General features: G+C 45.2%; 1 protein-coding gene across 1 annotated transcript in view; it reads right to left on the minus strand.

The window, feature by feature from the left end:
* LOC144272335 (unconventional myosin-X-like) overlaps positions 1-26,908 on the minus strand; it is a 229,841-nt gene that overhangs the window by 39,040 nt on the left and 163,893 nt on the right. The window contains exons 30-32 of the mRNA XM_077830334.1: positions 26,643-26,736; positions 25,943-25,998; positions 11,376-11,518 (exon numbers count right to left, since the gene is read on the minus strand). Coding sequence (XP_077686460.1) covers positions 11,376-11,518; positions 25,943-25,998; positions 26,643-26,736 — 293 coding nt within the window. The remainder of the gene's footprint in view (positions 1-11,375; positions 11,519-25,942; positions 25,999-26,642; positions 26,737-26,908) is intronic.

Below are 26,908 nucleotides of genomic sequence, written 5' to 3' on the forward strand. Positions count from 1 at the left end.
GAAGATTGGACAAATGACCAGGGAAGAGTATAAAAATATTGCTCGGGTATGCAGGAGTGAAATCAGGAAGGCCAAATCACACCTGGAGTTGCAGCTAGCAAGAGATGTTAAGAGTAACAAGAAGGGTTTCTTCAGGTATGTTAGCAACAAGAAGAAAGTCAAGGAAAGCGTGGGCCCCTTCCTGAATGAGGGAGGCAACCTAGTGACAGAGGATGTGGAAAAAGCGAATGTACTCAATGCTTTTTTTGCCTCATCTTCACAAACAAGGTCAGCTCCCAGACTACTGCATTGGGCAGCACAGCACGGGGAGGAGGTGACCAGCCCTCCGTGGAGAAAGAAGCGGTTCGGGACTATTTAGAAAAGCTGGATGAGCACAAGACCATGGGGCCGGATGCGCTGCATCCGAGAGTGCTAAAGGAGTTGGCGGATGTTATTGCAGAGCCATTGCCATTATCTTTGAAAACTCATGGCGATCGGGGGAGGTCCTGGACGACTGGAAAAAGGCTAATGTAGTGCCCATCTTTAAAAAAGGGAAGAAGGAGGATCCTGGGATCTACAGGCCAGTCAGCCTCACCTCAGTCCCTGGAAAAATCATGGAGCAGGTCCTCAAGGAAACAATTCTGAAGCACTTTAGAGGAGAGGAAAGTGATCGGGAACAGTCAGCATGGATTCACCAAGGGCAAGTCATGCCTGACTAATCTAATTGCCTTCTATGATACGATAACTGGCTCTGTGGATGAGGGGAAAGCAGTGGACGTGTTGTTCATGTCAAAAGCTTTGCTAAAGTCAAGGGTCTCCCACAGTATTCTTGCCAGCAAGTTAAAGAAATATGGGCGGGATGAATGGACTATAAGGTGGATAGAAAGCTGGCTAAATTGTTGGGCTCAACAGGTAGTGATCAATAGCTCCATGTCTAGCTGGCAGCCGGTATCAAGTGGAGTGCCACAAGGGTCGGTCCTCGGGCTGGTTTTGTTCAATATCTTCATTAATGATCTGGAGGATGGTGTGGATTGCACCCTCAGTAAGTTTGCAGATGACACTAAACTGGGAGGAGAGGTAGATACACTGCAGGGTAGGGACAGGATATAGAGGGTCCTAGACAAATTAGAGGATTGGGCCAAAAGAAATCTGATGAGGTTCAACAAGGACAAGTGCGGAGTCCTGCACTTAGGACGGAAGAATCCCATGCACGGCTACAGGCTGGGGACCGAATGGCTAGGCAGCAGTTCTGCAGAAAAGGATCTAGGGGTTACAGTGGACGAGAAGCTGGATATGAGTCAACAGTGTGCCCTTGTTGCCAAGAAGGCCCAATGGCATTTTGGGATGTATAAGAAGGGGCATTGCCAGCAGATCGAGGGACGTGATCGTTCCCCTCTGTTCGACATTGGTGAGGCCTCATCTGAAGTACTGTGTCCGGTTTTGGGCCCCACACTACAAGAAGGATGTGGAAAAATTGGAAAACGTCCAGCGGAGGGCAACAAAAATGATTAGGGGACTGGAACACATGACTTATGAGGAGAGGCTGAGGGAACTGGGATTGTTTAGTCTGCGGAAGAGAAGAATGAGGGGGGATTTGATAGCTGCTTTCAACTACCTGAAAGGGGGCTCCAAAGAGAAGGGATCTAGACTGTTCTCAGTGGTAGCAGATGACAGAACAAGGAGTAATGGTCTCAAGTTGCAATGGGGGAGGTTTAGGTTGGATATTAGGAAAAAATTTTTCACTAGGAAGGTGGTGAAACACTGGAATGAGTTACCTAGGGAGGTGGTAGAATCTCCTTCCTTAGAATTTTTTAAGGTCCGGCTTGACAAAGCCCTGGCTGGGATGATTTAGTTGGGGATTGGTCCTGCTTTGAGCAGGGGGTTGGACTAGATGACCTCCTGAGGTCCCTTCCAACCCTGATATTCTATGATTCTATGATTTTTAATCAGAATTTTGTGCAGTTCTAAGGTAGGCACCTTACAAAGGTCCAAACATATTATATCAGTAGTTACCTTTATGTGCCAGACTCTGTAATCTTATCAAAAAACAACATAACAAGTTGTTGATGGGCCCCAATTTTCCATGGAACTATGTTAATGGGTATTAAATTATATTTCTATCCTCCAGTTCTTTAGTGATAGTGTCCTGTACCAGCCATTCCATTATTTTGCCCAGCGTCAACATCAGGATAACTGACCTGTAATTATCCAGGTCATCCCTGGTATTGCATTGCTAGGAATATTACTTTTAAATACTGAAACAACACTGACTTTCTTCCAGACACCAGGAATTTCCCTAGCTTTCAAAGATTTATCATCTGATATCAATGGTTCAGAGCTCCTCAGTCAACACATTTAAATCTCCTGGGTGCAAGTTATCTGAACTTGCCAAGTTAAAAATGTTTAACTTTAGTTTATGCAGCACACTGACTGTGTGGGCCAGTTGTATGAAAAGAAAAATTTCCTTCTTACATGTGAATTTTGCTTCTAATACCTTCCATGTCCCACTGGCCTGTACTGTGGAGCATTTCCCCTTTCCCTGCTGGTAGGAGGCAGAACAAAGACTGATAGCCAGTCTGCAAAGAACCCTAGAATGATGGCTTCCACAGTTGAAAAATACTAACTGATTCATATGTTTAAAAAATTATATATGTATGTATATAAAAGTATATGAGACTCATCCATCTGTGAGGTGCTATTACCATATTGGGAAGGCCACATGGAGAAACTGAGCAGTTTCTAGTAAGAGTCAGAATACACCAAGGCTTGGCACTAAGCCCATTTTTTTTTCTCTTAGATGCTCGATGCAGTTATAGAAAGCATCCAGAGAATGGCACCCTGGTACATGCTTTTTGATGTAGTACTCCTACAAAGAGGAAGTGGAAGAAGACTTAGATAGATGGAGGTGCATATTTGAAAGAAATGGCATGAAAATCAGTGGAAATAAAATGGAACATGGCTGTAAATTTGGTGATAGCTTACAGGAAGATAATGAGACTGATGACGCTTGTAAAAAAATAATGCGTTAATTAAATTTGAGACTGATCTCCTTGGGGGAGAATTGTATGTCTCCTGCTTTGTGGTTTTACGTGCATTCTGCCATGTATTTTGTGTTATGGTAGTCTCAGATGACAACGCAGCACATGTTCAATTTAAGAACATTTTCACTGCAGATCTGACAAAACGCAAAGAAGGTAATAATGTGAGATTTTTAAAGATAGCTACTGCACTAGACCCAAAGTTTAAGAATCCGAAGTGTCTTCCAAAATTGGAGAGGGACAAGATGTGGAACATGTTGTCAGATGTCTTAAAAGAGCAACACTCCAATGCAGAAACTACAGAACCCAAACCACCAAAAAAGAAAATTGGTGGCATCTGACTCACACAATGAAAATGAACAGGCATCCATCCGCTCTGCTTTGGATCGTTATTGAGCAGACCCAGTCATCAGCATGGAAGCATGTCCTCTGGAATGGTGGTCATAGCATAAAGGGACATACAAATGTTTAGCATATCTGACACGTAAATACCTTGCAATGCCAGCTACAACAGGGCCATGTAAACGCCTGTTCTCACTTTCAGGGACATTGTAAATAAGAAGCTGGCAGCATTATCTCCCGCAAATGTAAACAAATTTGTTTGTCTTAGCGATCGGCTGAACAAGAAGTAGGACTGAGTGAACATAATAAAGGCCATACTGGGTCGGACCAAAGGTCCATCCAGCCCAGTATCCTGTCTACCAACAGTGCCCAATGCCAGGTGACCCACAGGGAGTGAACCTAACAGGTAATGATCTAGTGATCTCTCTCCTGCCATCCAGCTCCACCCTCTGACAGAGGCTAGGGACACCATTCCTTACCCATCCTGGCTAATAGCCATGAATGGACTTAACCTCCATGAATTTATCCAGTTCTCTTTTAAACCCTGTTAATAGTACTAGCCTTCACAACCTCCTCAGGCAAGCAGTTCCACAGGTTGACTGTGCGCTGAGTGAAGAAGAACTTCCTTTTATTTGTTTTAAACCTGCTGCCCATTAATTTCATTTGGTGGCCCCTAGTTCTTATATTATGGGAACAAGTAAATAACTTTTCCTTATTCACTTTCTCCACACCATTCATGATTTTATATACCTCTATCATATCATAGAATCATAGAATATCAGGGTTGGAAGGGACCTCAGAAGGTCATCTAGTCCAACCCCCTGCTCAAAGCAGGACCAATCCCCAACTAAATCATCCCAGCCAGGGCTTTGTCAAGCCTGACCTTAAAAACTTCTAAGGAAAAAGATTCCACCACCTCCCTAGGTAACTCATTCCAGTGTTTCACCATCCTCCTAGTGAAAAAGTTTTTCCTAATATCCAACCTAAATCTCCCCCACTGCAACTTGAGACCATTACTCCTCAATCTGATATCTGCTACCACTGAGACAGTCTAGATCCATCCTCTTTGGAACCCTTTTTCAGGTAGCTGAAAACAGCTATCAAATCCCCTCTCATTCTTCTCTTCCGCAGACTAAACAATCCCAGTTCCCTCAGCCTCTCCTCATAAGTCATGTGTTCCAGTCCCCTAATCATTTTTGTTGCCCTCCGCTGGACGTTTTCCAATTTTTCCACATCCTTCTTGTAGTGTGGGGCCCAAAACCGGACACAGTACTTCAGATGAGGCCTCACCAATGTCGAACAGAGGGGAACGATCACGGCCCTCCATCTGCTGGCAATGCCCCTTCTTATACATCCCAAAATGCCATTGGGCCTTCTTGGCAACAAGGGCACACTGTTGACTCATATCCAGCTTCTCGTCCACTGTAAGCTCTAGGTCCTTTTCTGCAGACTTTAGTCTCCTCTTTTCCAAGCTGAAAAGTCCTAGCCTCTTTAATCTCTCCTCATATGGGACCCGTTCCAAACGCCTAATCATTTTAGTTGCCCTTTTCTGAACCTTTTCTAATGCCAGTATATCTTTTTTGAGATGAGGGGACCACATCTGTACGCAGTATTCAAGATGTGGGCATACCATGGATTTATATAAGGGCAATAAGATATTCTCCATCTTATTCTCTATCCCTTTTTTAATGATTCCTAACATCCTGTATGCTTTTTTGACTGCCGCTGCACGCTGTGTGGACGTCTTCAGAAAACTATCCACAATGACGCCAAGATCTTTCTCCTGATTAGTTGTAGCTAAATTAGCCCCCATCATATTGTATGTATAATTGGGGTTATTTTTTCCAATGTGCATTACTTTACATTTATCCACATTCAATTTCATTTGCCATTTTACAATCACTTAGTTTTGTGAGATCTTTTTGAAGTTCTTCACAGTCTGCTTTCTTTCACAGTCTTAACTATCTGAGCAGTTTAGTATCATCTGCAAACTTTGCCACCTCACTGTTTACCCCTTTCTCCAGATCGTTTATGAATAAGTTGAATAGGATTGGTCCTAGGACTGACCCTTGGGGAACACCACTAGTTACCTCTCTCCATTCTGAAAATTTACCATTTATTCCTACCCTTTGTTCCCTGTCTTTTAGCCAGTTCTCAATCCACGAAAGGCTCTTCCCTCTTAGCCTATGACAACTTAATTTACATAAGAGCCTTTGGTGAGGGACCTCGTCAAAGGCTTTCTGGAAATCTAAGTACAGTAAGTTCACTGGATTCCCCCTTGTCCACATGTTTGACGACGCCCTCAAAGAACTCTAATAGATTAGTAAGACATGATCTCCCTTTACAGAAACCATGTTGACTTTTGCGCAACAATTTATGTTCGTCTAGGTATCTGATAATTTTATTCTTTACTATTGTTTCAACTAATTTCCCCGTTACTGACGTTAGACTTACCAGTCTGTAATTGCCAGGATCACCTCTAAAGCCCTTCTTAAATATTGGCGTTACATTAGCTATCTTCCAGTCATTGGGTACAATAGCTGATTTAAAGGACAGGTTACAAATCAGAGTTAATAGTGCCACAATTTCACATTTGAGTTCTTTCAGAACTCTTGGGTGAATGCCATCTGGTCCCGGTGACTTGTTACTGTTAAGTTTCTCAATTAATTCCAAAACCTCCTCTAGTGACACTTCAATCTGTGACAATTCCTCAGATTTGTCACCTACAAAAGATGGCTCAGGTTTGGGAATCTCCCTAACATCCTCAGGTGTGAAGACTGAAGCAAAGAATTCATTTAGTTTCTCTGCGATGACTTTATCATCTTTAAGTTCTCCTTTTGTATCTCGATCGTCCAGGGGCCCCAATGGTTGTTTAGCAGGCTTCCTGCTTCTGATGTACTTAAAAAACAGTTTGTTATTACCTTTTGAGTTTTCGGCTAGCTGTTCTTCAAACTCCTTTTTGGCTTTTCTTATTACATTTTTACATTTAGTGGACTTGTAGGCTATGAAGTTTTACATTGTTTTGGTTTTGAGTGCACTTATGTAAGAAAAAAAATCTACATTTGTAAGTTGCACTTTCACGATACAGATTGCATAGCAGTACTTGTATGAGATGAATTGAAAAATACTATTTTATTTTTTACAGTGAAAATATTTGTAATAAAAAATAATATAAAGTGAGAACTGTACACTTTGTATTCTGTGTTGTAAGTGAAATCAATATATTTGAAAATATAGAAAACATCCAAAAACATTTAAATAAATTGTATTCTATTTTGTTTAACAGTGTGATTAAAACTACGTTTAATCATGATTAATTTTTTAATCGCTTGACCGCCCTACTTCTAATTAAAATTTATTCCTATCAAAACCTTTTTTTTTTCTTTCTTTCTTTCTTTTTTTTTTTTGATAAAAGCTCTATTTTATATATCTGCTCTCACTTCTGTCCTAAGCATGGTTGTTTTTTATTTAAGAGAAGATGCTGCTCTGTCCAAGTGTCCTTGTGGAGGGAGGAAAATTTCATTCCTCTCTTTTGGGCTGATGTATGCCACTCTAGTGATGTTATCTGTGTGGATGAGTATGTGATGCTAGTGGAGGAGAAGGGCAAGTTTAATGACCCTTAGTTCTAGCCAGTTTATACTCCTCTGCTTCTCCAAATTTGACTGAATCCCCTGACCAGTACAGGTGTGCTTCCCATCAATGACGGCTGGCATTAGTGGTGATCAAGAGTCACCAGCTTTGACACAGGATACTCTATTGGAATCTCAAAGGAGAAGGTGACTGAGCTTGGAACAGTGACTCAGATTATGATTGGTTGCAATTTCTTCCCTGTATGGCAGGAGGTATTTTTGGAGCATCTTCATCTGAAATCTAGCGCATTGTAGAGTGTACACACATGAAACTAACAGGCTGAGGAGTTCTGCCAGGAGTTTTACTGATGTCTGATGACCAGATGATATTTGGTGAATTAAGAAAAGGATTTGCTGTTGTCTTTTGTCTAATACGAACTTCCTGTCTGCCTTGGTGGCCCAGGATAACTCCTAAGTGCAGAAGTCACTGAGATGGTTGGAGGTGACTTTACTCTCTATGTTCATCAGAAACCCATGATCCTGTTAGCAGGTTGCTGTCTCCTCTAGACCCTGAATGTCTGTCAGATAGGACAAGGACCTGATGAGGAGATCATCTAAGTAGGGATGTATGTGTTTCCTCCCCAGTTCTCTCAGCATGGCCACTAAAACTACCAGGCTCTTTGTGAATACTTGCAGGGGAGTTTCTAGCTCAAAAGGGAGAGTCATGTAGTGGAAATGCTTTCTGCTGTAACAGAAGAACAGAAATTTTTGGTAGGTCTCCATGATTAGAAGAAAAAAATAGGCCTCTTTGAGGTCTATTGAACTCATTAAATCATAGGGTGATAAGAGCCTCAGTGATAGAACAGATTTTAATCTAGTGGTCCCTTCTGGGTTTATCTATACCTGTATTACATAGACCAAGACTTCATATTTCTCTTGTGAAATTTCAGAAACCTGATGGATTTGTTTAGTGCCCTGAGATCTAAGATCGTTCAAGTCCCCATTCTCCACTGGAGATATCAAAACATTGGCATACACTCCACAAAGTCTCTGTTTTGTTTGTACTGCTCCATGGCTCTGATTCAGAGAAGAAGTCTGACTGCTTCTTTCACTCTTTGGTGTCTGATTGGGTTTTTTGATCTGATAGAGACTATGAACTTGTCTCTGTGGGATTGGGTCAGCTCAATGGCACAACACCATAGAGTTGTCTCTAGTACCTTTGTGTTTAAAATAGATGTTTCCCACTTGCAGCTTCCCCGCAAATAAGAGACCTTTTCAGATATGGGACACTATATGTCAGGCAGATGGTTCTTCTTGGATGATCTTACAGAAAAGCCTCATGTAAAGCTTCCAGACTCAGTGAAATGGGACCATCTACCTCTTCTAGTCTCTTTCTGGGTTTCTTGTGGGCTGATAACCATGAAAAGAGGATGGCATAATGAATGGAAGGTCTATAGCTCTTCTTAGTTTGATGAAACAGAGGAGATTTCTTCTCACCTGCTATCACTTTGTCCATGTCCTCACCAAACAGCTTGCTCTGAGTACTTGGCTGAGGTCATAAGGTGCATTGCTTGCATATATGCTTTACAAAGGTGGATCCAGAGGTATCTTTGTACTACCACTTTAGAATCCACAAAGCAAGCCACAAATCTAAGGGAATCCAATGAAGCATCTACAAAAAAGGAAGCTGCTAGCTAGAACTTATTCAAACTTGCTTTCAGTTTTTTATCTCGAACGAGGCTTAACTTGGTCATACCGTATATTGAGGCTAGAGTAGCCCCGACAAAACAAAAGGCTACTGAAGAGTCCAGCAGGCCTGAGGCCTCAGAGTTTTTTCTTAGAGATGCTTTGTTTTTCGGCCTGTTGGTTCTTATAATAAAGTCTCCCGACGAAGTGATTAGTGTCTTTGACCAGGGCAGTGGCTGCTGCATCCACTTTCGGCAGAGTAACTAAATTTTCCTTGTCTTTCAGCAAGGAACAGAACTACTGGATCTGTCTGTTGGCTTTGCTAGGGAACTCCCACCAAGCCTTGATTGCGTCTTCAAATATCACCGTGGAGTGGAACACAATTCTTTCTTTGCTTCAGCTAGAAAGTATTTGAGAGGCCTTCTTGAACTTCTTTGGGTAGTGGTGGTTTGTGGACTGTTCCAGGGAGCATTTCCACTGTGATTAGCACCTTCCATAACACACACTTAATTATTAGAGGAGGGAAAAGAATCTCATAAATCCTCCTTTAGTGCTGCCTGGTCTGAGATAGATAATTCCCCTTCCTCGAAGGAAATCAAACTGGATGATGAGGAGGAAAAATTTTACCTCTCCTTGTTCCTATATCTCAATATTTTTAGCCTATGGCTCTTCAGACTCCTCCCCAGTGGAGAAGACTAAGAGGAGGATTGAGAAGCATTCTTCTTCTTTGACTTTCCCTTTTTTCTGAGTCCAACAATCCCTGCAGGAACACCTGCCTCCTCACTTAGCACAAGGACTTGTGATAAGAGTCTGAACTGAGGACTCTTTGAACCTGCAGGTCTTTTTTTTTTTTTAACTGATCTTTCTTTTATCTCTGTGAGGGTTAGTCACTGGATTCTGCCCTTCTAACTTTAACAGCTGTTTTGGAAGAGAACATGGGGGAGGTCACCACCCTCTTCCTGAAGTGGAGGGACCTTCAGAAGAAGGGTCCTGATGAACATGTCCCCAAGGGGGCAGAGTTTTAGAGAATGAGAGAGGGATTTTTCTGTTTCTTTGGTAGGAGAAGACTCTATGCTCACATAGCCCACCTTTCTGTCCAGAATAAAGTAGAGCCACTTCAGGAGACACCCCTGAAGCTGAGGGAGTTAAGAGTTCCAAGGAATGTACTAGTGGAAGAGGTGCTGGGGTGGTCATTTTCCTCCACATTGGCTGCACCAGGGCTCAAAGGACCGGTAGAGCTGAAATCCTCATTTGGCAAGTCAGAGGAGAGGATGTTGTGTCATTGGCAGCAGCAATAGTGGCTGCTTATTCCACAGAAAATTCAGGCACCATTATGGGATGGAGCTACAGCACTTTCTGCATGCCACATAGTGTGGGGAAGGGACTCTGCAGCCCAATTCCATGGCTCAGCATGGAGCAGGCCCTCATGCTGATGAGAGGGTTAGAAGACTACAGGGAACTGAACCATGCTCATGCCTCTGGGTTGCCCTCTGAGGGGACACTGACCAGACTCTCTCAGTCCGGTCACAGTACTCTTGCAAAGGAAGGAATAAGGCTTGGGAGACATTTGCAGTTCTCTTTATTTGTAATGTGCCAAGAGAGAAGGGGAAAACAAGTCTGATTCTGCTGTAATCCTGCCCTCAAGAAGGGCAAGCCTGGCTCAAAATTTCCTGGCCAACAGAGAGCATCTTTGTTTCAAAAAAATATATTTTGTTTGGAGTCTCCATTTAGTTAAATTCAGAATTTTAAGAAATCTTATCTCTAAAGACTCTGCTACAATAAGGAGATCCCTGGTCTGCTGTCTGCGTAGGAGTGAAAGCAGAGACCTTTGGAGGTTCTCCACCTAGCGGCAGTCCTGGTCCCAGGCTGGCTGTCAATCTTAGTTCTGCCTCCCACCAGCAGGAAGAGGGGGAACGCACCACAGTACAGACTGCTGGACATGGAGCACGTGGTGGGTTAGCAGGGGCGCTGGAACAATTTTTATAGTGGGAGTGCTGAGAGCCATTGAACCAAACTGTAAACCCTGTATATAATGGAAACTATTTCAAGCCATGTGGTACGGCAGCACCCCTCAGTTCCAGCACATATGGGGGTGAGAACCAATTCATCTACTTTGTTACCCTCTCGAGAACGATCTGATCCAGGGACAATGTATGAGCCCATTATGGATAGACTTAGCCTGTCTGTGATATGTCTTCCTCTTTTTCCAGGCAAGTGACCACTACCAATGTGCTACATAAGGCATCAAAAAGAGATCACCCTTGTGAGACATGCCTTCTCTTTCCCCTTGGGCAGATGGCTCATTTATACCTTGCCACCTATAACCCTTCATCACAAAGTCCTAATCAAGCTCAAGAGAAATGAAGGTTCAATAATTCTAAAAGCCTGACAACATCTAAAATAAATATGGTTCTCCACCATTAGGGACAGCAATAAATATCCATCAGCTATGAAGGAGGCTAGGTTCCCACTCAGGCAGATCATAAAGCAGCAGCAAGGGTGGGTCAAGGGCTCACACAGCAGAATGATGAGAATCTACACAGGCAATTTTCAGAAGAGAACATGCTGTTTACTCCCCCTTCCAGTCCATTAATGAAGGGGCTAGATAAGACCAGAACTAGCATAATACCAAACACTAGACACCTCCATATATGTGAGTGACATATCCAAACCCATTTGGATTTCCATTTTTGTGACATGTTGATGATGTGTTCTTTGAGTTTGTGTGCAGAATAAGGTTACAGTACATGTTTCCTTTTACCTCTCACAAGAAACTCCTGACCATCAATCCTGGATTCGCCTTTGGGTTTCTGTAGGAGCGAGATCCAGTGATGCATCTCCTCTGGGGTGTCACTGTTACAGTGAATCACTCGATTTGCTGTGATGATCACAAAGGAATTTGGCCTGCCAGAAAACATGAGAATTAAAACTAGTCATATCAGATCCATGTCTGCAGCAAAAGCACGGTTGAGACAGAGCACCTCTCTTCAGCCATCAGCCCCTCTGCCAAAGGGCCTGCATAGCCATAGCCTGAGCCTTCACCTTTAACCATCAGCCCCTCTGCCTCAGCATAAGGAATGCCAGTCAGACCTATGGAAAACATACTATGGAGAGTTGGGGGAACATTTAAACAGGGGAAAGAGCCCCCCCCGACTGGATTACAAATTGTGGGGAGGAGTGTATTCAGACAGCAGGCATGGGATCTGTAGCACACGCCAATCATAATAGCATGAAGGTGCCTCTCATGGACTCCCGTCATCCTCCCTCAAGTCCCACTGCTTGGTTCAACATAAGCTGACGATTGACACCTCAGTACTTTAGTGAGAGAGACAGAATTCCCCCTAGGACAAAGAAAGGCATCTCAGGTGGCAGATCTTCAGCTGGTGGAAATTGTCATAGCTCCGATGAAGTCAATGGAACTATGTCAGTTCTCAACAGCCAGGGATCTACCTCTAAGATTACTGTTAAGGACAATTATAGAATCATAGAAGATGAGGGTTGGAAGATACCTCAGGAGGTCATCTAGTCCAACCCCCTGTTCAAAGCAGGACCAACCCCAACTAAATCATCCCAGCCAGGGCTTTGTCAAACAGGCCTTAAAAACCTCTGAGGATGGAGATTCCACCACCTCCCTAGGTAACCCATTCCAGTGCTTCACCACCATCCTAATGAAACAGTTTTTCCTAATATCCAACCTAGACCTCCCCCACTGCAACTTGAGACCATTACTCCTCGTTCTGTCATCTGCCACCACTGAGAACAGCCAAGCTCCATCCTCTTTGGAAGCCCCCTTCAGGTAGTTGAAGGCTGCTATCAAAACCCCCCTCACTCTTCTCTTCTGAAGATGAAATAAGCCCAGTTCCCTCAGCCTTTCCTCGTAAGTCATGTGCCCCAGCCCCCTAATCATTTTCATTGCCCTCCGCTGGACTCTCTCCAATTTGTCCACATCCTTTCTGTAGTGGGAGGCCCCAAACTGGACGCAATACTCCAGATGTGGCTTCACCAGTGCCAAATAGAGGGGAATAATCGCTTCCCTCGATCTGCTGGCAATGCTCCTACTAATGCAGCGCAATATGCTGTTTGTCTTCTTGGCAACAAGGGCACACTCTTGATTCATATCCAGCTTCTTGTCCACTGTAATCCCCAGGTCCTTTTCTGCAGACCTGCCGCTTAGCCGGTCAGTCCCCAGCCTGTAGCAGTGCCTGGGATTCTTCTGTCCTAAATGCAGGACTCTGCACTTGTCCTTGTTGAACTTCATCAGATTTCTTTTCGCCCAATTCTCCAATTTGTCTAGGTCACTCTGGACCCTATCCCTACCCTCCAGTGAATCTATCTCTCCCCGCCCTTTAGTGTCATCTGCAAACTTGCTGAGGGTGCAATCCATCCCATCATCCAGATCATTAACGAAGATGCTGAACAAAACCGGCCCCAGGACAGATCCCCTGGGGCACTCGACTTGATACTGGCTGCCAACTAGACATTGAGCCATTGATCACTACCTGTTGAGCCCCACGATCTAGCCAGCTTTCTATCATAGAATCATAGAATTATAGAATATCAGGGTTGGAAGGGACCCCTGAAGGTCATCTAGTCCAACCCCCTGCTCGAAGCAGGACCAATTCCCAGTTAAATCATCCCAGCCAGGGCTTTGTCAAGCCTGACCTTAAAAACTTCCAAGGAAGGAGATTCCACCACCTCCCTAGGCAACGCATTCCAGTGTTTCACCACCCTCTTAGTGAAAAAGTTTTTCCTAATATCCAATCTAAACCTCCCCCACTGCAACTTGAAGCCATTACTCCTCGTTCTGTCATCTGCTACCATTGAGAACAGTCTAGAGCCATCCTCTTTGGAACCCCCTTTCAGGTAGTTGAAAGCAGCTATCAAATCCCCCCTCATTCTTCTCTTCTGCAGGCTAAACAATCCCAGCTCCCTCAGCCTCTCCTCATAAGTCATGTGTTCTAGACCCCTAATCATTTTTGTTGCCCTTCGCTGGACTCTCTCCAATTTATCCACATCCTTCTTGTAGTGTGGGGCCCAAAACTGGACACAGTACTCCAGATGAGGCCTCACCAATGTCGAATAGAGGGGGACGATCACGTCCCTCGATCTGCTCGCTATGCCCCTACGTATACATCCCAAAATGCCATTGGCCTTCTTGGCAACAAGGGCACACTGCTGACTCATATCCAGCTTCTCGTCCACTGTCACCCCTAGGTCCTTTTCCGCAGAACTGCTGCCTAGCCATTCGGTCCCTAGTCTGTAGCGGTGCATTGGATTCTTCCGTCCTAAGTGCAGGACCCTGCACTTATCCTTATTGAACCTCATCAGATTTCTTTTGGCCCAATCCTCCAATTTGTCTAGGTCCTTCTGTATCCTATCCCTCCCCTCCAGCGTATCTACCACTCCTCCCAGTTTAGTATCGTCCGCAAATTTGCTGAGAGTGCAATCCACACCATCCTCCAGATCATTTATGAAGATATTGAACAAAACCGGCCCCAGGACCGACCCCTGGGGCACTCCACTTGACACCGGCTGCCAATTAGACATGGAGCCATTGATCACTACCCGTTGAGCCCGACAATCTAGCCAGCTTTCTACCCACCCTATAGTGCATTCATCCAGCCCATACTTCCTTAACTTGCTGACAAGAATACTGTGGGAGACCGTGTCAAAAGCTTCGCTAAAGTCAAGGTGTATCACATCCACCACTTTCCCCATATCCACAGAACCAATTATCTCATCATAGAAAGCAATCAGGTTAGTCAGGCATGACTTGCCCTGGGTGAATCCATGTTGATTGTTCCTGATCACTTTCCTGTCCTCCAAGTGCTTTAAAATGGATTCCTTGAGGACCTGCTCCATGATTTTTCCAGAGACTGAGATGAGGCTGACCGGTCTGTAGTTCCCTGGATTCTCCTCCTTCCCTTTTTAAAAGATGGGCACTATATTTGCCTTTTTCTAATCGTCCGGGACCTCCCCCGATCGTCACGAGTTTTCAAAGATAATGGCCAATGGCTCTGCAATCACATCAGCCAATTCCCTCAGCACCCTCGGATGCATTGCATCTGGCCCCATGGACTTTTGCAGGTTCAGCTTTTCTAAATACTCCTTAACCTGTTCTTTCATCACTGAGGTTGCTCACCTCCTCCCCATACTGTGCTGCCCAGCGCAGCAGTCTGGGAGCTGACCTTGTCTATGAAGACCGAGGCAAAAAAAAAGCATCGAGTACATTAGCTTTTTCCACATCCTCTGTCACTAGGTTGCCTCCCCCATTCAGTAGGGGTCCCACACTTTCCCTGACTTTCTTCTTGTTGCTAACATACCTGTAGAAACCCTTCTGGTTACCCTTCACATCCCTTGCTAGCTGCAACTCCAATTGTTCTTTGGCCTTCCTGATTACACCCCTGCATGCTTGAGCAATATTTTTATACTCTTCCCTAGTCATCTGTCCAAGTTTCCACTTCTTGTAAGCTTCCCTTTTGTGTTTAAGCTCACGAAAGATTTCTCTGTTAAGCCAAGGTGGTTGCCTGCCATATTTACTATTGTTTCTGCACATTGGGATGGTTTGTTCCTGTGCCCAATAAGGCTTCTTATTTGGAGTTTGCCTGGGAGTTTGTCTGGGATCTGTCTGAGAGGAGGTACACTAAGGGCTGCATTAGGGAGGCTGTGCTGGTGAGTATCTGAGTGTCTGTTGTGGGGACAGTTGGACAGTTTGACCGTGTGCTTGACTGGCTGTTTGAAAAGTGTGAATTGGGAATGCTTTGTTCCAGGTGAGCCTTGAGAGGGCCTGACTGTTATAAAAAGCCAGTCAGCTGAGCGGCGAACAGCAGAGAGGCTAACAGAGGGAGTTTGCCTGGGAGTTCGCCTGGGGAGAGCCCACTGAAGCTTACATCTTGCCAGCTTCTCTGAGTAGTTACTACAACTCCTGAGGAAGCTCGAAGAAGGAAGGTAATATGGATGGTGAGTGTTCAGCTGTTGTGACCTGCACTGGATGTGCCATGTTTGTCTTTCTTCCACAGGAGAGAAGCGACTTTGTCTGTACGAAGTGCAAGCTGGTCTCCATATTGGAAGAGAAGGTTCAAGGTCTGGAGCAACAGGTATCGACCCTGCATTGCATAAGAGAAACTGAAGATTTCCTGGACAGACGTCAGGATATGCTTCTACGGACACAACGTTCTGAAGATTCAGAGCAGGCTGCGCAGCGGGGACAGGAGGACGGTGAAGAAATTTGGCAGCATGTGACCTCCAGAAAAAGAAAGGGGAGCGTCCATGTACCAGCAATGCAGATACAGGTAAGCAACCGTTTTCATGTTCTCTCCACAGGTACTAATGCGGAGAGTGGACTAGATGATACATCTGAGGGAAGGGAACAGAAGGAGACTCCGCCGATTGCAAGGCATGAGATGCACTGTGCTAGGGATGGGGGTTCCACAACCACCGCTCCCAAGAGAAGGAGGCGGGTGGTGGTGGTTGGGGACTCTCTCCTCAGGGGGACTGAGTCATCTATCTGTTGCCCCGATCAGGAAAACTGAGAAGTCTGCTGCTTGCCAGGAGCTAGGATTCACGATGTGACAGAGAGACTGCCAAGACTCATCAAGCCCTCGGATCGCTACCCCTTCCTGCTTCTCCACGTGGACACCAATGATACTGCCAAGAATGACCTCGAGCGGATCACTGCAGACTACTGGGTTTGAAGGAAAAAGGAGTTTGAGGTGCAAGTGGTGTTTTCGTCTATCCTCCCGTGAAAGGAAAAGGCCTGGGTAGAGACCGTCGAATCGTGGAAGTCAACGAGTGGCTACGCAGGTGGTGTTGGAGAGAAGGCTTTGGATTCTTTGACCATGGGATGGTGTTCCAAGAAGGAGTGGTGCTAGGCAGAGACGGGCTCCACCCTAACAAAGAGAGGGAAGAGCATCTTCGCAAGCAGGCTGGCTAACCTAGTGAGGAGGGCTTTAAACTAGGTTCACCGGGGGAAGGAGACCAAAGCCCTGAGGTAAGTGGGGAAGTGGGATACCTGGAGGAAGCACGAGCAGGAGCACGTGAGAGGGCAGGGCTCCTACCTCATACTGAGAAAGAGGGACGATCAGCAAGTTATCTCAAGTGCCTATACACAAATGCAAGAAGCCTGGGAAACAAGCAGGGAGAACTGGAAGTCCTGGCACAGTCAAGGAATTATGATATGATTGGAATAACAGAGACTTGGTGGGATAACTCACTTGACTGGAGTACTGTCATGGGTGGATATAAACTGTTCAGGAAGGACAGGCAGGGCAGAAAAGGTGGGGAAGTTGCATTGTATGTAAGGGAGCAGTATGACTGCTCAGAGCTCAAGTGTGAAACTGCAGAAAAACCTGAGAGTCTCTGGATTAAGTTTAGAAGCGTGAGCAACAAGGGCGATGTCGTGGTGGGAGTCTGCTATAGACCACCGGACCAGGGGGATGAGGTGGACGAGGCTTTCTTCCGGCAACTCACGGAAGTTACTAGATCGCAGGCCCTGGTTCTCATGGGAGACTTCAATCACCCTGATATCTGCTGGGAGAGCAATACAGCAGTGCACAGACAATCCAGGAAGTTTCTCGAAAGTGTGGGGGACAATTTCCTGGTGCAAGCGCTGGAGGAACCAACTAGGGGCAGAGCTCCTCTTGACCTGCTGCTCACAAACCGGGAAGAATTAGTAGGGGAAGCAAAAGTGGATGGGAACCTGGGAAGCAGTGACCATGAGATGGTCGAGTTCAGGATCCTGACACAGGGAAGAAAGGAGAGCAGCAGAATATGGACCCTGGACTTCAGAAAAGCAGACTTTGACTCCATCAGGGAACTGATGGGCAGGATCCCCTGGGAGAATAACATGAGGGGGAAAGGAGTCCAGGAGAGCTGGCTGTATTTTAAAGAATCCTTCTTGAGGTTACAGGGACAAACCATCCCGATGTGTAGAAAGAATAGTAAATATGGCAGGCGACCAGCTTGGCTTAACAGTGAAATCCTTGCTGATCTTAAACACAAAAAAGAAGCTTACAAGAAGTGGAAGATTGGACAAATGACCAGGGAAGAGTATAAAATATTGCTCAGGCATGCAGGAGTGAAATCAGGAAGGCCAAATCACACCTGGAGTTGCAGCTAGCAAGAGATGTTAAGAGTAACAAGAAGGGTTTCTTCAGGTATGTTAGCAACAAGAAGAAAGTCAAGGAAAGTGTGGGCCCCTTCCTGAATGAGGGAGGCAACCTAGTGACAGAGAATGTGGAAAAAGCGAATGTACTCAATGCTTTTTTTGCCTCTGTCTTCACGAACAAGGTCAGCTCTCAGACTACTGCACTGGGCAGCACAGCATGGGGAGGAGGTGACCAGCCCTCTGTGGAGAAAGGAGTGGTTCGGGACTATATAGAAAATCTGGACGAGCACAAGTCCATGGGGCCGGATGCACTGCATCCAAGAGTGCTGAAGGAGTTGGTGGATGTGATTGCAGAGCCATTGCCATTATCTTTGAAAACTCATGGCGATTGGGGGAGGTCCCGGACGACTGGAAAAAGGCTAATGTAGTGCCCATCTTTAAAAAAGGGAAGGAGGAGTATCCTGGGAACTACAGGCCAGTCAGCCTCACCTCAGTCCCTGGAAAAATCATGGAGCAGGTCCTCAAGGAAACAATTCTGAAGCACTTAGAGGAGAGGAAAGTGATCAGGAACAGTCATCATGGGTTCACCAAGGACAAGTCATGCCTGACTAATCTAATCTGGACATGTTGTTCCTTGACTTTAGCAAAGCTTTTGACACGGTCTCCCACAGCATTCTTGTCAGCAAGTCAAAGAAGTATGGGCTAGATGAATGGACCATAAGGTGGATAGAAAGCTGGCTAGATTGTCGGGCTCAACGGGTAGTGATCAATGGCTCCATGTCTAGTTGGCAGCCAGTATCAAGTGGAGTGCCCCAAGGGTCGGTCCTTGGGCCGGCTTTGACTGAAGAATCCCACGCACCGCTACAGACTAGGGACCGAATGGCTAGGCAGCAGTTCTGCAGAGAAGGACCTAGGGGTTACAGTGGACGAGAAGCTGGATATGAGTCAACAGTGTGCTCTCGTTGCCAAGAAGGCCCAATGGCATTTTGGGATGTATAAGAAGGGACATTGCCAGCAGGTTGAGGGACGTGATCGTTCCTCTCTATTCGACATCGGTGAGGCCTCATCTGGAGTACTGTGTCCAGTTTTGGGCCCCACACTACAAGAAGGATGTGGAAAAATTGGAAAATGTCCAGCGGAGGGCAACAAAAATGATTAGGGGACTGGAACACATGACTTATGAGGAGAGGCTGAGGGAACTGGGATTGTTTAGTCTGCGGAAGAGAAGAATGAGTGGGATTTGATAGCTGCTTTCAACTACCTGAAAGGGGGTTCCAAAGAGGATGGCTCTGGACTGTTCTCAGTAGTAGCAGATGACAGAACAAGGAGTAATGGTCTCAAGTTGCAGTGGGGAGGTTTAGGTTAGGAAAAACTTTTTCACTAGGAGGGTGGTGAAACACTGGAATGGGTTACCTAGGGAGGTGGTGGAATCTCCTTCCTTAGAAGTTTTTAAGGTCAGGCTTGACAAAGCCCTGGCTGGGATGATTTAGTTGGGGATTGGTCCTGCTTTGAGCAGGGGGTTGGACTAGATGACCTCCTGAGGTCCCTTCCAACCCTGATATTCTATGATTCTTTAAAATACAGCCAGTTCTCCCAGCTCCTTTCCCTCTCATATTAGCCTCCTGAGGGATCCTGCCCATCAGTTTCCTGAGGGAGTCAAAGTCTGCTTTTCTGAAGTCCAAGGTCCGTTTTCTGCTGCTCTCCTTTCTTCAGGATCCTGAACTCTACTATTTCATGGTGACTGCTGCCCAGGTTGCCTCTCACTTCTACTTCTACTTCTCCTACCAATTCTTCCCTGTTTGTGAGCAACGGGACAAGAGGAACACAGCCCCTAATTGAGAGCATTCACTAATTTCTAAGGAATCAGAACTGAATCTGGAGGTGGCGGGGGAGGGGAGCCTCTGTATCTGATACCCAGTGCTGTGGAGCAGAAGAGAGTCAAGCCAGACTTAGGAAGCAGAAGTTCCAGTCCTACATCTCTGGCCAGCCACCTCACTTTGCACCTGGGATTACAATGGGATAGAGACTAAGGGCAAGTCTACACCCAAAATCCTGCATGGGTGCAGCTGTACCACTGTAGCGTTTTATCGAAGATGCTCTAAACCGAATTAATACACCTGAGTGACATAATTATACCGATATAGGTCTGTAGTGTAAGACCAGACCTAAGTATTATTCTACACTCCTTCAGTGTAAAGAGCTTAGCTGAAGTAGTGTCTAAAACTTTCCACCTTAATACACAACTAAGAATTCCTTAAAATACAAAAATTCCATAACTGTACTGTGAAAGCCCCTGCAGCTTGCAGGAGAAAAAAAATACTTTAAAAGCAAAGTAATGCAATAAGAAACTTAAGTAGGATGAGCCCATTGTTTTTGTAGCTGACAGTGAACATTCAACTGAACAAAATGTGAAATGCTCCCTGATTTGTATTCTGGTTAGTTTCACTGCACAATGTATGAACTACAGAACCGCCCTGTGTTTTAATAGTACCTTTCTTGCTTTTGTTAGGGAGAGGTAAGAGTAGAGTTTAGTTTAGTTTAGTTTATTATGTTGGGGAGGCCTTCCTCAGGCTAGAGCACATACTTGTTAATTTGGGCTTTTTCTGCAGAAAATGTCTGTCTTCTCATAAAGCTTTTCAAATGGGTACATTTTTATTTAACTTGGGTTCCAAGGCCGTGAACCACAGAAATACCTAATTCCTCTTTTTAGGCACTGTGATCCACTAAACTCCTGCTCAGCTGCCACCTAACCCTGTAGGTGCCTAAAGTTGTTCAGCACCTATGTTTCTGCCTCTGAACATTGCAGCCTTGCTTTAGGCCCCAGGACGATTCACAAACTGGGGAAGACAGGCTTTTGTCTGCCTAAGTGACATGCAGCAGCACAGTCTGGTAGGCATACTCAGACACCACCTGCCAGGTTGGGCCCTTTAGGAGAGTCCACACAGAACAACTGAGGAGGCAGAGCTCCCTCACAACTTTTAGTCTTGTGGTTAGGATACTGACCCAGGATGTCAGAGACCCCAAGCTCAAGTCCCCCCTCCACCTGAGGGGGAGAAGGGATTTCAACAAGGGTCTGCACCCTCTCAAGTGACTGCCGTAACTACTAGGCTATGTGATATTCTGATGTGAGTCTCCCTCACATTCTCCTATTGAAGTTGTTCCACTTCAAATAATTGACTAATTAAATATTAACTGTGTTAGAGAAAGAGTTAAACTGAATCTTTAGTCTATTGGTTAGGGCACTCACCTGAGGGATGGCAGTGCCCTGTTCAGAAGGGGGACTATGAATTGCAGGTCTCCCACATCCTGAGTGAATACCCTAACCACTGGTCTAAAGGAGGTCTGCCTTTCCCCTCCTGCCCCCCAGGTATTTTGTTTCTGGCCTCACATGTGACTTAGGTGGCCAAAAGCCTCTCCCCTGCAGTTTGTGGATCACAAGCAGAGATAGGTGCCTATCTCTGAGATGGGGAGGGACTTAACACTGGCTAGCTTAGGTGACTCCCTACCTAGGGTGCTGACTTTGTGGTTCACAGTTTAAGGTGCCTCTCTCTCTCTCCCCATTCATCAGGAGCCTAGGTGCCTAACTCAGGCTTCATGACACTGAGCACCACAGCACCTAACTATAGGTGCCAAGAAAATCACAGGAGGAACACTGCTCCCCAAAGCATGAGTCCCTATGTGGGTCTGGGCCCAAGTGACTAATAGGCTCTATCATTAGGAAGAGTTTGGTGGATTACTAATGTTCTGTGAACCACGGCTTGAGAATAACTGATCTACTGAAATATTAGTGATCAGATACGGTCATGGAATTTTTCATGTATCGTTATTGTTCATATAATTAATTATTGGAGGATATTATGCCAGTAGCATAATAACTTGATTAACATTTTGGCATATGGTTCACAAATCCAATACTGAACAGATTTTGAACCAAGAAGATGGATGAAGTGACCAGCCATATTACAATTACATCAATATAACAGGGTGCAAAAAAGAACTAGATAAATTCATGGAGGATAGGTCCATCAATGGCGTCCCTAGCTTCTGTTTGCCAGAAACTGGGAATGAACGACAGGGGATGGATCACTTGATGATTACCTGTTCTGTTCATTCCCTCTGGGGCACCTGGCACTGGCCACTGTCGGAAGACCAGATACTGGGATAGATGGACCTTTGGTCTGACCCAGTAGGGCCATTCTTATGTTCAAGCAGGGAATAACATTCCTGAGCATAATGTCTTCTTTTTAGCAAGGCTGTTTATGCTAAATCTACAAGATTAAGATCTTGCAGCCAAAGTAATTTTAACACAGGGCGGCAAGGCTCGGGCGGGTTCAAGCTTCAGTCCCCACTTCTGGGGTCATGTAATAATGTTTATTGTCAGAAGGGGGTTGCAGTGCAATAAAGTTTGAGAATCCCTGATCTACTCTGATCTCCTTTACAATCCAGCCATCAGATTTCACCCTATTCTCTCTGTATGGAGCCCATCAACCTGTGTTTGACTAAAGCATATCTTCCAGAAGTGCATCCACTCTTGATCTGAAAACATCACAGATGGAGAATGGGATCCACCACTTCCCTTGGCTGTTTGTTCCAATTGTTTATTACCTTCACTGTTAAAAATTTGTGTCTTATTCCTAAACTGAATTTGTCAGGCTTCAGATTCCAGCCATTGATTCTTTTGCTTTTCTCCGATAGGTCAAAGAATCTTTAGAACCTGGTACTCCAGCCCTCAAAAGAATTTCTGTAGCTCTTTTCTGCACCCTCTCCAATTTTTCTGCATCCTTTTAAAAATGTGGACATAAGAAGTGGATGCAGTATTAACTCACCACTTTAGGTGCCTATGTACAATATATAAGTGCCACTGAGATCGTCAGAATCCCTGCTCAGCTGCCACCTAACTCTGTAGACACCTAAATTCCCGAGGTGCCTAAGTTTCCACCAATGGGCATGTGCAAAACTACCTAACTGAAACAGACCCTATAGCCTGGGGGTTAAGACAGTCAACTGGGATGTGGGAGAATCAGGTTCACTCTTGCAGGGTGTTTGTTTGTTTGTTCATTCTTCGGCGGGGCAGTTTATTGTCCTAAGTTTAGAGTATATTTGTTAGGTATTTCTGGCTCTCACACTCCCTCTTTAAACCTTGAGTTTGTAGTGCCTTTGCCTTTTACACCCTCCCCTTGCATCATTAATTAACGCTGTCCTGGCTGTTCCTGCAATTCAGATGATAAGCTTTCCTATCCATAAGATGCAAGGCATCCCATTCATACAGACTCCTCCCCCACTGGAATGTGGCCCAATGTACCACATCATCAAAACTTCAACTTCACGCCAGTCACATAGCCAGTGATTCACTGCCAGTATTTTCTGCCTTTTCTTGCTCACAGGACTGGCAGGACCTCTGAGAAGATTGGACTTTCTTCTTCTTCAGCTCCCTTCCAAGATCTCTGAAGTCTTCAACAATCAGTGTAGTCCCACATGATGCTGGAACACTGGTTTCAATGTGTGTCTTCAACAGCAGAGATCTGCCAGGTGACTTCAGAATCCCATCCAATCTTTCCGTAACATCTTACGTCTTAGCTCCTGTTGTCCTTGTGTCCCTTTCTAAAGCCTCTGTCCACTCTTCTTAACACAGACTCACCGCTGACAATTGCTTGTCATCTTAGGCATCTTTGGGGTATAAAGCAAGCAGCAATCCATAGTGCATCTCCTATGGTTTTCTGTTCCATTCTCATAAGAACGGCCACACTGGGTCAGACCAAAGGTCCATCTAGCCCAGTATCCTGTCTTCTGACAGTGGCCAGGGCCAGGTGCCCCCGAGGGAATGAAGAGAACAGGGAACCATCAAGTTATCAATCCCCTGTCGGCCGTTCCCAGCTTCTGGCAAACAAAGGCTAGGGACACCTTCCCTGCCTATCCTGGCTGATCATCCCCAGGTGATTCTTCAGAGACATTCTAGGTAGTCGCCTCACTATCATCTGCATTTTACAGATGGGAAATTGAGGCACTGAGCAACTAAGAGACTTGCCCAGTACCTTACAGGATGTTTGTGGCAGAGCCAGAATTGAACCAGTGTCTCCGACAGGCCAGGCTAAGTGGATCATCCTTCCTAACTACTGGATCATCCTTCCTCTCTAGTGGGGAATTGCAAAAGGAGATTCCCTATATCATGTGGACCACATAAGGACAGGGCACAACCACCATTCCTGTGAGTATCTATACAGGAAGAAGGTATCAAATAATGGAAGACTCTTTCATTTGTCAGACTGACTGAGGCATAATGAGATCCATTAGCTGGCAGTTGAAGTTAGAAAAAGTCAGAATGGAATGAAGACGCAGTGTTTTAACAGTGAGGATAATTATTAACTGGAATAGCTTCCTAATATATTTGAGAGAGTCTCCACCACTTGGAGCCTTTACTTGAAAACTGTATGTCTTTCTTAAAGTTATGCTCCAGCTCAACCATGAGTAATTATGATGGATGAAAGAATCACTGGGTGAAAATCTGCGACCTGTGTTCTGCAGGAGATCAGACTAGATGATCAGCTTGTGGCCTTGGAATCTATGATCAGGGACCACTCAGTCCTTGCTCCCTCCTGGTAACAGCTCAGCAAGAAAGGGACAATGCCATAGCCCCACCCTTCAACATACCAGCCTGTGAAGTGGGCACTCATACCAGGAAAAGCACCCTACTTCATCCTAACATGTGCCCCCGCCCCAGTCTGCACCGAATAGTCCCATAAGAGGCACCATCTATCCCAGTGCTCCTCCTAAGGTAATACAGCTGCTCTTCCCTACACAGAGCACCACGCAGAGTGTGCAACTGATTCCTGTAGATTTATTTTGATTATTCCTCACTTTTCCTCTTTTTTTCCCATTTGTTTATCTTGCTTGAAATGCTTTGAATTAAGGAGAATTTAATTCAGTGGGGCAGAGATAACACACACACAGTGTTTCAACCTTCACTTCCCAAAACAGATTACAATAATAAATTCACAGATTTTAAGGCACGAAGAGACCATTATGATAGAATCATAGACTATTAGGCTTGGAAGGGACCTCAGGAGGTTATCTAGTCCAACCCCCTGCTCAAAGCAGGACCAATCCCCAACTAAATCATCCCAGCCAGGGCTTTGTCAAGCCTGACCTTGAAAACCTCTAAGGAAGGAGATTCCATCACCTCCCTAGGAAACCCATTCCAGTGCTTCACCACCCCCCTAGTGAAAAATTTTTTCCTAACATCCAACCTAAACCTCCCCCACTGCAACTTGAGACCATTACTCCTTGTTCTGTCATCTGCTACCACTGAGAACAGTCTAGAGCCATCCTTTTTGGAACCCCCTTTCAGGTTGTTGAAAGCAGCTATCAAATCCCCCCTCATTCTTCTCTTCTGCAGACTAAATAATCCTAGTTCCCTCAGCCTCTCCTCATAAATCATGTGCTCCAGTCCACTAATCATTTTTGTGGCCCTCCGCTGGACGTTTTCCAATTTTTCCACATCCTTCTTGTAGTGTGGGGCCCAAAACTAGACACAGTACTCCAGATGAGGCCTCACCAATGTCGAATAAAGGGAAATGATCACGTCCCTCGATCTGCTGGCAATGTCCCTACTTATACAGTCCAAAATGCCGTTAGCCTTCTTGGCAACAAGGGCACATTGTTGACTCATATCCAGCTTCTCGTCCACTGTAACCCCTAGGTCCTTTTCCGCAGAACTACTGCCTAGCCATTCACTCCCTAGTCTGTAGCAGTGCAGGACTCTGCACTTGTCCTTGTTGAACCTCATCAGATTTCTTTCTTTCTCATCAGATTTCAGATACTTAGGTCTGACTTCTCACAGGCCTCAGAATTCCACCAAATGATAGCTGCATAGAGCCCATAAGTTCTGGTTGAATGAGAGAGAATCTTTTACAAATCATCTGATCTTGACATTTAGACTAAGCTGTTTCCACCTACGAGATGGAAAGGGGAACGAACTTTCATTTAAAAAATGTATATTTCTCGACCTCATGGCTATGAAGGAAACCAAATTGGAACAATGTATAGACCGAAGTAGCATAAAGCAGGAGGCTGAGCTACCCCATGGGGCAAACTTATTATCTAAAACAAGTTTGGTTCTGATTATGTGCTCATCCATGTGCAAAAACAAAATGAAGCCAGGCCCTACCCCAAAGAGCTACCAATCCAAAAGGCAATGATGTAGTTACAATGAAGCTTATTCCTACCTGTCAGGATTGTCTGAGGCACAGACAGAGTCGATGAGCCCCACATCCAGGGTTCCCTTCATAGGGGGAGAGACAGACATTTATCAACAATGTACATCCTAAAGCAGAAACATTTTCCTTCCTCATAAAAATCAAGAACCAAAGCTTTGCTTCTAAATTCCATCAGCTTTAATACAAGTGAGTCAATGAGAGAGAGGAAGTGGGATATGAGACAGACTTCTATGTTCTGCAGACAGAAAGGTGATGCAGAACTCCACATAGGAGCTGTGATGGTCAGTCAGCATTATGAAGCTCTGGGAAAACTGCATCTCCACCTCCCAGTCTCAGAACAAACAAAATATATTGGTATTCTCTTCATACAAATCTCCTCCCCCTGTATTTATTGTACTCCAAACCCTGTATGGCCTCCCCAAACCAACCAGGACCACCATCAATGATGCAACCTACTTTGCCCCACTCAAACTGCCAGAGATTCCTTGTCTCTGAACGATTCATCCCTGCTCTGCCCCTTCTTAAACCAGTTTTGAAGCCTGCCTGTCTGTAAATCATTAACTGTTCTGCCCATGGAACTGTGCATAGCTTACTTACACTGTTCAGGAACTACGTCAATGCTGAGTTGGAAATACCTGCGCAAGATTGACTTAACAATAATGGCTCTAAACGTCCAACTTGCCAGGAACCTGGTCGACTAGTAACTCACCACGGCATTCTTCGGATTTGCCTGTTCATCTTGCATTTCCCTCAGCTGTTGGGCTGTGGCACTGTGCACTCGGCTCAGGACATTAAACCAACCACTGACAATCAGAACAAAACCAAGATTAGGATTTATGCAGTGACACTAGATTCCAGAAGATGATCAGAAAGATTGAGAATGAAACAGAAACCCACCATCCAATGGAAGAATTATTTCACTCACTTCTTTCCTATAACACTCCAAAAGTGCCTCAGTCCTCTGATCCTGATGGA

Source organism: Eretmochelys imbricata, chromosome 11 (assembly GCF_965152235.1).
Source record: "Eretmochelys imbricata isolate rEreImb1 chromosome 11, rEreImb1.hap1, whole genome shotgun sequence".
NCBI classification, from domain to species: Eukaryota; Metazoa; Chordata; order Testudines; family Cheloniidae; genus Eretmochelys; species Eretmochelys imbricata.